This window comes from Scardinius erythrophthalmus (genome assembly GCF_964197995.2).
Source record: "Scardinius erythrophthalmus genome assembly, chromosome: 22".
In the NCBI taxonomy this organism is placed as follows: Eukaryota; Metazoa; Chordata; class Actinopteri; order Cypriniformes; family Leuciscidae; genus Scardinius; species Scardinius erythrophthalmus.
Genome location: NC_138242.1, coordinates 29592679 through 29606049, shown reverse-complemented (window position 1 = coordinate 29606049; position 13371 = coordinate 29592679). Strand labels below are relative to the sequence as shown.

The window sequence follows — 13371 nt, the reverse complement described above, 5'->3', positions numbered from 1 at the left end:
TCTTCTTAAACTCCAGAGGAGATTAATGTGTGATTAGGGTTTATTTTTCTCAGTCCATGCAAATCATGAACAAGTCCACAAAAGTCAAAACAAATATAAAACATCCTAATGTTGTTTTGGAGTCTCCTACAATAGGTTTACATGCATCCAAGGTCAAAAGCACTTTCATTTTCTCACAGTGTCTGAAACGGTTCAATAAAGGATTCGGTCTCTAAACCCCTCCTGACTGAGACTCTGCTCTGATTGGTCAGATGGCCCAGTCTGTTGTGATTGGTCTACTGCTTAACCTATATTAGCATATCTGAATTTCAACACAAACCAAACTCTTCTAGTCTCAGCTACAGAAACTTTTACATTCACAAACAAACCATATTACACAATATGTGAAAGGTAACATCCGAAAAAATGCATATTTGGGGCACTTAAAATAATAACACAAGTCAATGCTTTTGCTTTCCCGCGAGAAACTTCGCTTTCGCTCGCAAAACGTTGTGCGTTCATCCGAGAAACTTCTTGAAACCTTTTGAGCTCTTTGCGAGGGGACGCAAAGTTTATCGGCAGAGTGCAAACATTTTTGCGAGGGAGCGCAAAAAGCACAGACAAAATTTACATGTATTTTTTATTCATCATGTCCCTTTAGGCGCTCCGTAGAAAACAAAACAAAAATCTCACATAAGACTTAAATTTGGGTCAGTTCCTCACTCAAATATATTACATGACTTATAGTGTACGGGTCATATAATGCTTTTTATGTTTGTTAAATGACACAACAAACTGCCGTTGACAAAACGTGACGGTGAGTCAATGACAGAAATGTCATTTTTGAAAGAATTACTCCTCGTAAAAGCCCTACATTTTGCCCGTAACAGAAGCAGGGTTTCCGGCTTTCACCTATAGCTGGTAAGTTTCTTCAGTCGCCCCCTCTCTCTGTTTCCACAGATGGTTAAGCCCTACGGATCACGCTGTCACAGTTCATCTCCTCTCGTGTGTCTGACAGCACGCCTGATCCTCCAGGAGCGGCTCAACCCCCCCTACAAACACACTGACATTTCTCAAAGGACCTGTGCTCATAAACACTCACAAACCATCGCTCTCTCTCTGTCTGAACGCGTGACACATATCGGTCACTGGGATCCTTCGGTGATGTGATGACATTAGCTAATTCCACATTAAATCATGTATTTAACAGACCCGAAACATGGCGGACTTCCATTGTGCACAATGCAAATCAAATCAAAATAAATATTTTAAGTCGTTTTCGTAAAAAGGATCCGATGACACTTTATTTTTAAAGTGTCGTTGTAACACGTTACGTGTAGTAATAACTATAAATCATGCATAACTACATGCTGTTAAACCCTAACCCTTTAATATTACTCAGTATTTAAATGTATAATTACACTCTAACAAGGACACATTAAAATAAAGAGTAACCAAAGATCCTCAAAACACTCAATTGTGTATAATACTCAGCATTAATTGAGATTTCCTGTTTATTAATGTGAAGCTGCTTTGAAACAATATAAAGTGCTGAATAAATGTGACTTTACCGCATAATCTTGTGACAAAACACATTTTGCATATGAAATTTAATTTAAATTGTTAATGAATTCTTTTAATTCAATTCAAGATACACTCTCTGACATCAAGTCGTAATATATTATGCAATTGCTTCTCAAATAAATTTATTGTACTGTCTTTGACACACAGTTACATGTTGTATATTAAAAACAGTAAATTATGTTTAATTATATGCAACTAGCCCTAAACCAAACCCTAATCCTAACCGTTACCCTATAGTAAGTACATGTTGTTAATTAATATTACACTTCAATGTATAATTACACTGTAACAATGACACCTTAGTGTAAAAATAGTGTAAAACAAAATAAGCAGCCTTAAACTTTCAATTGCATACTCACTTTTTTTAAATGCCATATGCTAATACATGTGAGCTTAAAAAAATGATAAATAAACTTTTTTACACTACATTTTGAATAAATGTTACAAAAAATGACTTGATAAAAGAATTTAACGAAACTGTCATTTACATCAAGTTATCTGACTACTGTACTCAAGATCAAACATCATCTCTATTTCCTCAGAGACAAACATGAACTCCTCACAGAGATGTCGTTTTTAACTATTGCAGTCGTGAGTGAATTTTGTGGCTAGTTTGCGTTAAAGATATTAAATTATGTAGGTTGTGGAGAGAAACCACTGCATTACGCTTGAGAACCACAGATGGACACGACCGCAGAAACACTGATGAGAACAATACTGAAACATCTCAAATCTTTTAGGTTATTCAGAAAGCTTATTTTCATAGCTACCTTCAAGCCTTCTCCATCCAAACCGCATATATGTAATTAATGATTGATGGTGGCTGGCCTTTATTTACAGATCTGTCATGCACTGTTAGCAATGCACATTAAAACTTGATTCTGCAGCTTTATGCTCGTCTACAGACAAAAACTGGGTCAAACCGCAAACGCAGAGAGAGAGAGAGAGAGAGTTAGAGACAGAGAGAAGTCCATAAAGTAATGTTTCTGATAGAGACATTACATTTCACTCCTGCTCAAATGAAGAAATGGCTCACTCAAAAATCAGACATTTACTCACATTCATGTCGATCCAAACCCGATTTTCTTTTTCCTGTGGCACAAAAAAAGGACATAAATTGTCATAAATGTATTCTGCCTTAGAATAAAAGTCAATGGCGAAAAATACATGACAGAATTATTTTTTTTTTTAACTGAACAATCGCTTTAAATGTTGCAATTTCTATGTATTGCTGTTAAATTTGCAAGTTGTTAATATTTGATTATTATTTATAAATCAGCATTATTTGTTATTAAATATATAAAAAGTAAGTAATTTAATTAAATGTAACTATATATTTAAATATGGTTTCATTTTAATTGGTATTAAAACATATTTTTGCACTGCTTTTGGCAAAACAATATTTAATTTACATTTTTATTTAAATATAGTCTAATTTTAATTGGTAAAACCTTTTTTGCACTGCTTTTGGCATACAATATTTTTTTTAATGTAATTTTCTATTTAAATTTAAATATGGTTATATTTTAATAACCTTTTAGGACTACTTTGCCAATATAATATATATATTTTTAAATGTATTATGCTTATTATGTAAAATGCTTATTATAAAATGTATACAATATCTAAATACAATATCTAATTTAATGTTTTTTTGTTTGTTTGTTTTGTAAACCTTTTTGCACTGCTTTTGCCAATATAATATTTAATAAAAAAAAAATTATTAAATACAGTATTATATTAATTTTAAGTTTAATAAGTTTATTAAAACTTTTTTTTCACTGCTTTTGCCAATACAAATGAATAGTTCTTGTTATGGCAATAAAACACACTAAACTGAAACTGAGAGCTGCGTTACGGCTGCTAAAGTTTCCACCAGTGACTTTAAATTGCACTACGGCCCAATTAAGTAAACCGTCCCGCCACAGCGAGCCCGAAGTGTCTCGCCTTCTCCTTAATGGACTGAAGCGGGCAGGTTTCCTCATTTGGACCCACTTGAGCTTGTGCCAATAGCAGGGGAGGCAGGAGGGGCCTGTGCCTGATTGTACTGCCCCAAGGCATCCCTCCTAGAGAATATATATATCTGCCTCTCTCTCTTGTTCATCCATGTGTGTGTGTGTGTGTGTGTGTGTGCGCATGCATCTCTCTCCCCTCATAAAACACCGAACGCACATCAGCGGCCGCCTCTGGAACACAACATGACACAGACGCACAGCAGGTAAGTCAAGCCGTTATCTGCGGATAAAAGTTATTATGACATAAGTTAAGAGCTTTCTGTGTTCTACTGTACCGTTCTGAACATCTCAAACGCAGCGTTGTGCACTTACTGAGGTGAACTACTGAGATGCCAATCAAATGAGTCTTGATTCACTATTTTTTTTAAAGGAGCTATATGATGTTATTATGTGACGTAATGTGAAAATATGTCATCTATATGATATGCTACTAAATGTGTAAAATAGACATCAGGGATATAGTTGTTGCGTGTGTTTTACAGTATCTCTATATAAGGTTTTGAGTAAAAAGTCAGGTTACACAATCTAGGAGTGGTTTTTGTGTGTTGGTTTCAAATGTAAAGTTCAAAACTATCTTTAAATGGAGTAATTGCGTAAAATGTGCAAAACTAAAATTCCATAGTTCATTTTTGTAATATTTCTTGTGAACAACTGAGTCTAATTAAATTACACGTGGAATACAAAGTCAGGTTCATCTGTATTTCAAAAGTTAATTCTAAGCAAAAAGTTAGTTTTTTTTGTTCGGGCCACTTTGTCAGATTTATATGGGGCATGTTGTCACATCCGTTTCAAATGTTATGCATAGAATTAAGTACAATATTTGTTGACTTTATTCTGCTGTTTCATCTATTTCATACTTGTCTTTCTGTTTAAATTTTGCTGTAATATCTAGTTTGTTTAATGGCAATATGTTCAATAGCAGCTTTTTATAGTCATGTATGCAACCATACATAAAACAAAAAGACCCGTAGAAATATTTACTCGAGTTAATATTCAAAGAGCCCCGGGCTCTATATATGAAATAAATAATAATCTATCTGACATTGTTAATAAATACATGAAATTGGCCACCCTGGCCTTTAAAGAACAATACAGAATTTCAAAATTAATACCTTGTTTTTAATGAATTGATCTGCATTTATTTTTAATAGTTTAAATATAAATTTGAATTCATAATTAACAATATAAAACGTATTATTGTAATCAATCACATACTTGAGATAGAGTGATGAGAGATTGTCATTTAACATTAAATTCAGACTAAATACTTAAATCAAATATGACCGAATCAAAGCTGAGATTAATTTTAGATCCTCGTTTATTTTCCAGATTCTGCATAACGAGTCAAATTGAGAAAACTTCAAGTGTCATGATGCAACTCATTCTGCTGAGCCACTGTGGAGGTACAACACACACACACACACACACACACAATTTAAACCTATTCAAACATGCTGTGCCTCACTATAATTCACACAAAGAGCGTCCAAATCAATGCTCTAATTTCAAATAAGAGCCTCTTTTAAAACATATTACATGCCAATATATCTTAAATAGACAATTGGCATTTCAATCAATCCATGCGTTTTGTCCGCTGTTGCCCTGTGTGTGTGTGTGTGTGTTTTCAGTTCTTGGATTCCACCACAGTATGTCGATGCTTTTAGCAAGCGTCCCTATTTAAACGAGACAATACATATTTAACACACAGCGATCAGAGTGTGTCCATGCGAGTGTCATTGGTCAGCGTCCGACCGAACCCCGAGGGCCTTAAAACTGACACACACATGCACACCACAAAGAATGTCCCGCAGTGAGAACAACTCTAAAATAATTCTATTGATTAACGCTAACAGCAGCATTTGATGTCCAGTTAAAACCACAGAACGGGTTGAGCATAACTGCAATATGACCAAAACACACACACACACACACACACACTGTTCCTGTAAATTAACATGCAAAACTCCCACTGCCAGGATTTAAAGACAGACGGATTGCAGCAGAAAGTTGCAGAAGTGATTTCACTATTTCTTTGAGTGCTGTAATAGATGAAAGATCGGTGAAATTCCTCGCCACTCGTCTTCTTTAAAGCGAAATCACTTCGGGCTCTCGTTGTCTCAACACCCCGAGATACGAGCAGCAAAACTCATGCCTCACAGCGGGACATTTCATCCTCCTCTTTCTTTCCTGCCTGTAATGTGCTTCATTTTCCTCTCTTTTCATTCTCTCCTTCCACCCAAAGGAAAATGCCAGGAGCAAAAAATAAATAATCAAGAATAAAGAATATTTTTATCATAACAGAGAGGCGTTTGAGAGATATCATAGCCTCTTGCGCTTCTCCTTTAATTACACCATTATTTAATTGCTTTCACCATCTCCTATTCTTAATGCTTTTATTAATAACAAAAATGATTAGTTAAATTACATCACAGTCTAAGTTGGTTCTTTCTGAAAGACTGTAGATATAACAATTAAATGTTACTAATTAAATAGTTTTGAATTGTACAATAGTACGCTAAACTGCAATACAATTAAATTGCAATAGAGTGTTAAAAGACTTCTGATTCTTAATTGTGAATGAAAATATTTAAAACATGAAAAGAAACCTGAAAAGATGTATTTTATGCATATTTATCTAGATTTTAGGTGCTCTATAAAAAGTAATGTTAAAATAAGTAAAATGGAATATAATAATGTAATTAATTTATTATATTTACATGTCAAATTAATTAGTTTTATCTGAAAACCAATGATCAGATAATCTTTAAGGCATTAATGCATATTATGTGAAGTTAAATAGTTTAAGACATGATAATAAATTATATTATGATCGGGGGGGGGGGGGGGGGTAAACTCAAAGAATGACTTTCCTCTTATTTGATACATTCAAAATGCAGGATTAAAGTAATTCCCTTAAAACTTCTTTGATTGTAGAAGACAAAGAGAGTGTGAAACAAACACAAACACACTCTGCAGGAATGAGGAGGAACAGAGAGACGCACGAGAGAGAGAGAGACAGATGATCGTGGTGGACAGACTGATAGAGAGAGTGGGCAAACGAGCAGTCAATCTGCCTTGACCCACATTCTTCCGCTAACGATGCCTCGCGGGCCTGATGCCAATCTCTCATTAACACACACACACACACACACACACACACACACGGGTCCCTCTGCCCTTTGTCAGGATGTGCCTATAGCTGACCTTCAGGGTCCTGCTGTAAATACTACACTGAACACAGGTGGAGCCCCCTCCAGAAACACACACACACACACACCTCGCTTGTGCAACCCTGGACGTAATGAAAGGTGGCAGATAGAGGACTTTCGGCAGTTCTGAGAAACCAAAACGTCTCTCGTCATCTCTTCTCTTTGTTAAAGTCTCTGTGTAATCAAAACTGGCTCTCTTTACTTTCATACGACACGTTCTGGGGCTTATTGTGAACGATTCATCAATACACAAGCTTTTATCAAAATGTACAAACTTTTCTGGTGTCTTCAAACCTTCTTATTTTTCAACCACCTGTCACACAGAGACACTTTTCAATGTCCAATCGATTCATAATTAATAAACTCAAATCCTGTCCAAGTATCCAGTATCACATTACAAAAGTAAAATGGGTTGCAAACACTAATAGTTTCACAATGACTTTAACTTACAATCTTTTAAATCTGATTATGATCATTAAAATATTTTTTTCTTTTTCTTCTGTTGTCTGTTTAATATTCTAAAATATCAAATATAATAATTTTAAATATTGCTACATTATTAAAATATTTAGTTTACCTGTAAATAGTCAGAATTATTAAATACAATAATTTAGAATATTATTAAATTATTAAAGTAATAATATTTTGTTTTTCTAATGATTTGAATAATTAAAACTAACTATTTAAAAATTATTAAATTATAATATTTGCTTTTAAATATTCTAGACTATTAGATATAATAATTTAAAATATTTAAGTAATAATTAATAAAGTAATAATATCTTATTATCAAAAGTTTAATCATATATTTTCTTGATTTTCTCAACAGCTGAAATCTGATGGCTGCGTTCCTGCGTCCCAGTCTTGACAGTTCACACACAATTCATCCTACAAACACACGCTCAATGTAAACCTGTCCTCAAACGCACACATAAACAAACACACACACAACCTCCTCAGAAATTTAGCTTTGAGAGAAACCTTTTTTCATATCTGGGACTGATTCTGATCGCGCGCCATGTCGAAGGACGACTGTAAGGTGGGCTGTAAACACAAGGAACGCAAGCCCAAAAAGCCTCACTACATCCCGCGGCCGTGGGGCAAACCCTACAACTACAAATGCTTCCAGTGCCCGTTCACGTGCATGGAGAAATCCCATCTGTACAACCACATGAAGTACAGCCTGTGCAAAAACTCCCTGTCGTTGCTCATCGAGTCCGACTGGCCGTATAAAAAAGAGCAGCTCCGGCTCCAGCAGGGGGGCGTTCGCTCCCGTAGCCCCGCCAAGGCTCACGCCGAACAGGCCTCGATGTCGGACGAGCCCTCGCATTCGGCGGCGAGTCTGGAGGTCGACGAGGCTGAGAAAAGAGAATCAGAAAGAGAAGCGGAGAAAGACGACGAGGCAATGGAGACAAACGGCTCGGCGGTTGTGAGTCCCGAACCGGCGGAAACGTGTTCCCGAGGGAGCAAACGATCAAAGCAAGAAGCCGAACTCGTGATGTCCGATGTGTTCTCGCTCGAGGAGCAACTTTTACGAGCGCGCTCAGTCGAGGTGGAGTCGAAACTGAGACATTATAGGCTGTCGAAAACGTGTCTGTCGGGATCGGCGGCGTTGCTTTCAGAACAATGGCGAATCCTTAGCAATCAGACTTCTGGAGCAAAGCCCAAATCAGACCCGGTGGCGTCTTCTTTGCCCTGTTACCCTCCACCGGCGTCAACGGGTCAACTTGAATGCCCCGACACAACAGGTTTCAATCTGTCTTTGCTTGGCGTTGGATACCCACTGGCTCCTGGACTCCTTTCATACCTAAACCCGGCCCTTACGACAGCGAGCGCAAACGCACAAATGCCCTTCTTAGCATCAACCGCGCAACTCGCACACGCGCAAAGACACTCAGAGCGTCCTTTACTCCCTCCTCACCTGTATTATCCGTTCCTCTGCGAGCACACCTTTGGTGCGACACCCTCGTCTACATCCTCCGAGACGAGTAAACTCATCAAACCGCCCGCCGTAAGCCTTCCGCCACCTTCGTATCCTCCTAAACTAAACCTGTGGAAGGTCCCGGCCCTGCGGCCCAGCCAGACCTCGCCCGCAGCCTGGCCGTCTCCCATGTGCTCCTCCCCGGAGCCGAGCCACGCCGTAAAGGAGAGGATACGACCGAGGGAAGGGAAGACAGGCTGGCAGCAGGACGCTTCCTTCATCAGAGAGCAAAGTCTGAAGAGATCAGCAGCATCATTAGACTCCCATGGTGCACCAGGAGAGAAGAAACCTGCACTTGAGTTTGCCCTCGACTCTCTGAAAAACACTCACAAATCTACATCCATCGCCTCCCTGGTGTCCAGCAGGATGTCTATACACAACAGGTAAGACAAGAACCCTACAAATGAAAAGATTTGAGGCCTAAGTGATCCTGATCAGAGTTAAGGGATAACATTATTGACTACAGTGGGACTTTAAATTTAAGTACAATCAACTTGGATGTTTAAGTCATTTAAACTTAAATTCCATTAAACTTATCAAAATAAGTTAAGCAAGTAATAATAAAAATAAGTAAACTCAACTCAACACAACTTTTCAAACTCAAAACCATTAGAATGGACCAAAGTGCTGTCCATAAATAGTAAATAACTCTAAAATACAGAGAAACATAAAATAATATCAAAACATGACACCAAGACAAACACACAACCAATCACTCACAGTTCTCAGACCTAATCAAATGCCAAAAGCTTAAAATAAGATAATGATAAAGATATATTTTAAAGATAAGGGCATCACTGTAAATAAAGATAAATATATACACAGATGCGTATTCCTTCTGTCTATGCATTACCCACTCAGGACAGCCTTGATGAATGTTATTTAGATTCAACAAAACTGTGTTTCCGCAGCCCCCGCAGTGACGCGTCGTCCCCGCTGCACATGTCAGAGCATCTGGAGGCGAGACAGAGAGGGATGGAGAGAGACGTGGACCCGGCAGCTGCTCTCCTGCAGGATTTCTCCACGTTACTCCAGCAGTACCAGAACACAGAGCAGCGCGTCACCTCGCTGCCCGAGCAGTGCCACCTGTGGGCTCACCTGGGGAAGATCCGCTCCGAGCTGTCGCACATCCAGCAGGCGCTCGAGCGCACGGCTCGCACCAACGAAGGCCCGCTCGATCTATCCCTCAAAAAAAAAACTGTGGGAATCACAAACAGAGGCGTTTTAGGAGACACAGGAGATGAAAACTGCTCAGAGAGCGAGGAGGAAGAGGAGGAGGAGGAAGATAAAGACGACAGAGACACGGAGGAACGAGGAAGCAGTTTTAAAGAGAGGCAGAAGTGCTCTCTGGACGCGCTGATGAAGCTGAATCCCGTGGTGAAGACGGAGGTGCTGTCCGACGGTGGGATGGCCTTACGGGCCGGGACGGCCGAAGCTCTGTGGCACAGCAGAACTACGAAGTGTGAAGCCGACTCAAGTGTCCTTCTCTGCTCCAAAACACCCAACAGACCTCCGTCCATTCAACATCTGGACACGCTGTGTCCAACCAGCCCCTTAACAACCACCGACACGATGGTGTAGCGAACATCAACAGGAGGAACGGTGAAGAACAAACATAAACTTGCAGAACATCAATTGACTGACATCGTAAAACTATTTGATCTAAAGGCTTCTATTGTGAAGCCTTATGCATTCAAAAGTTGTTGTTGTTGTTGAAAGAAATTAAGACTTTTATTCAGCAAGGATGCATTAAATTGATCAAAAATTACATTAAAGGCATTTATAATGTTACAAAAGATTCTATAACAAATAAATGCTCTTTTGAACTGTCTATTAATCAAAGAATCCTGTAAAAATGTGTCACAGTTTCCACAAAAATTGTTTTCACCACTGATAATAATAATAATAAATGTTTCTTGATCAGCAAATCATCATATTATAATGATTTCTGAAGGATCATGTGACACTGCAGACTGGAGAAATGATGCTGAAAATTCAGCTTTGATCACAGGAATAATTTTTTTTATATATATTTTACAATAGATAACACGTATTTTCAATTGTAAAAATATTTTAGAATTTTTACAGTATTTTTGATCAAATAAATGCAGCCTTGGTGAGCAGAAGAGACTCGCAAAATCTGACCTACTCCAAACTTTTGGACAGTAGTGTATATAAGTACACTGTAAGATTAACATGCTATATAAAACGCTATACCATATACAAAATAAACGGTAGAAATGATTATGAAATAGTCTGGTATGAAATATCATGTAAAGCGAAGACAAAATCAAGCACCTTATGCCAAAAAGAGCTGATGGAGAAGGACAAAGTACATGCACTGACTTAATGATTATTTAAATTAAAATCATTGTGCCGAGTAAGTCCAGCTACAGGACGAAAATTATTAAGGGTCAAGGAACTACAACTGTATTTAATGTATTTATTTGTACTTTATTTTTATTTATTTTTTTGACATATTTATTTATTTAGCATTTTATTACTCAGTTCTGCCATTATTTTTCTAGGACGTTATGTGTTTTAAGACTTCTTGTCTTCTGTAAATAATCAACATTTTAAATAAGATAATCTAAAGAGATGATTGTTTCACTGTCACACAATAAAATTGAAGGACGATACTGCAAATCTCACATTATTGTTTCATCAGTGTGCATTAAGTGTTCATTTAAGATGCTTACAAATCTGTACATAAAACATCCTGCAATAAATATTTCAAATTATATTATTGCTTGTGTGAATTTTCTGCGTTGTAAGACAGCGGTGGAGGAAAAGATTTAGGTGAGGTGCGGTAAACAGTTTGACTGTCTGACACGCAGAATAAATAGTGATGGACAGACTATGTGAAAGAGGTTAATGTCTGGGTTAGGAGGGCTCTGGATGTGGGGTAAAGCGGCTTGAGCTAATGCGTGGTGATACGGTGCTTACAGGTCTACTGTATTGGTTGTGACGTGTTGCTCTGCTGTGATAAAGGTGAACTCTGACTGTGAGCCGTACCTGAGCCGAAGCTCCTCCACACCGAAAGGTCAAAGCTTCAGGGACGAGCATCACACACCCGACCCGACACATGCACCTGAAAGGTCACCTGCCACAAACACAATAGTCAAAGTGCAGCTGCGAACCACAGAGAGGTGAAACACAGATGCCATCCATGATTATTATTATAATTATTATTATGAATCTGGCATCAGTAAAAACTTTCTTATTTTTATTTTAATAAAGTCAGTGAAGATTAATGTCAATAATAATAAAAATTCTTAACTACAGCAAATGTAAAAGAACTAAAACTGATTTGACATTTGCCAACACAAATTGTTAAAATCATTTAAAATTTCTGATTTTAAACATTGTAAACATAATACAGCAAACTTTAAACCGGCTTTAAAAAAATATCTAAAGAATAATAAATTATAATAAATAAATAAATCGTAATTTTTCTCTTTGTTGTTTTTAAATTGATAAAACAAACCTAATTAGATTAGTTTCGCTAAAAAAAAACTAAAATTCTCTATAAATACATTTCCATTACAAAGAATCGTCAACCAATTGAAAAAAAAAAAAAAAAAAACTACAGAGAACTATATAATCTGGTATAGAAGGACCTTTCATAGAGTAATGCTGTGGCATCTTCTTAATTAAATAAGACAGAAAATATAGATAAAATATATAAATATATCAATACATAAGATAGCATAGATATATAGCCTACAACATACTCATTTTCTGAACATTTAACATGTAAAATACAAGTAAAAGGTGGTGCAACAACATTTTATCAGCCTAATGTTTTCCCCTTTGGTTTTAATGATATTGTTTAGTAGCCCTGAATAATAATAATTCGTCTTTACAACTTTCCTGAGGTAAATATTCATCACTCTTGCTTACCTGATGCAGGTTGTGAACAATAAAGCTCAATCGCGCCCTCTAGTGCACACATGAGGTGAAGCGGTCCAGCATTTGCCAAAACTCAAATAACCCGTCATGTTTTAGATGTATTTTCTGAAAGTATCACATATGAAACGGTTTATTTATACGCTACAACAGTATCTATAACTTTAAATATCTATACACGCCTCTGCGTGACTCTATGCGACTGTGTACATTTCTAAAATTTTCCAAGTTTCTAATATCACATATCAATCGCGTTTCATACAGTGAAGTTATAGCATTAATTTGTAGCCACACGAGATGACAACCATTAGAAGCACATTTCTGAAACTTGAGGGTTTTCAGGTCTTCGATATTGGGTGTTCAACGCATTGTTTATATCTTTTTCATGGTTTCTTTTTCAGTCACCTGGTTATTCCACCACAGTGCTGTAGAGGGCGCTGCGCTGCAGATACATACCTGCGCTCACCAACAGTACAACACTAGTTTCCGGCGGCCTTTTAGGGGAAAAAAATCTCAAAATACACTTTTCACACTCTCAGTAGTTTACTTTATTTGTCTACAAACTATAAACATTCACCACAGGGCAATTGTGTTGTATTTAGTCAATTATTCCAAAGAACATTTCCAGCACTTATGTATTGTGTTGAACAGGTTCTGAGAGGAGAATATTAAATAAAAACTCATTCGTCTTTTC

At 37.1% G+C, this 13371-nt stretch overlaps 1 protein-coding gene across 1 annotated transcript; it reads left to right on the top strand.

Annotated features, from left to right (window-relative positions):
• Positions 1-7805: 7805 nt before the first annotated feature.
• Positions 7806-10349, top strand: prr35 (proline rich 35; the record flags this gene model as incomplete). Its single annotated transcript, XM_081352266.1, has 2 exons — positions 7806-9151; positions 9689-10349. 2 exons carry the CDS (start codon positions 7806-7808, stop codon positions 10347-10349), a joined length of 2007 nt encoding a protein of 668 aa, XP_081208392.1.
• Between the last annotated feature and the right edge of the window lie 3022 nt (positions 10350-13371).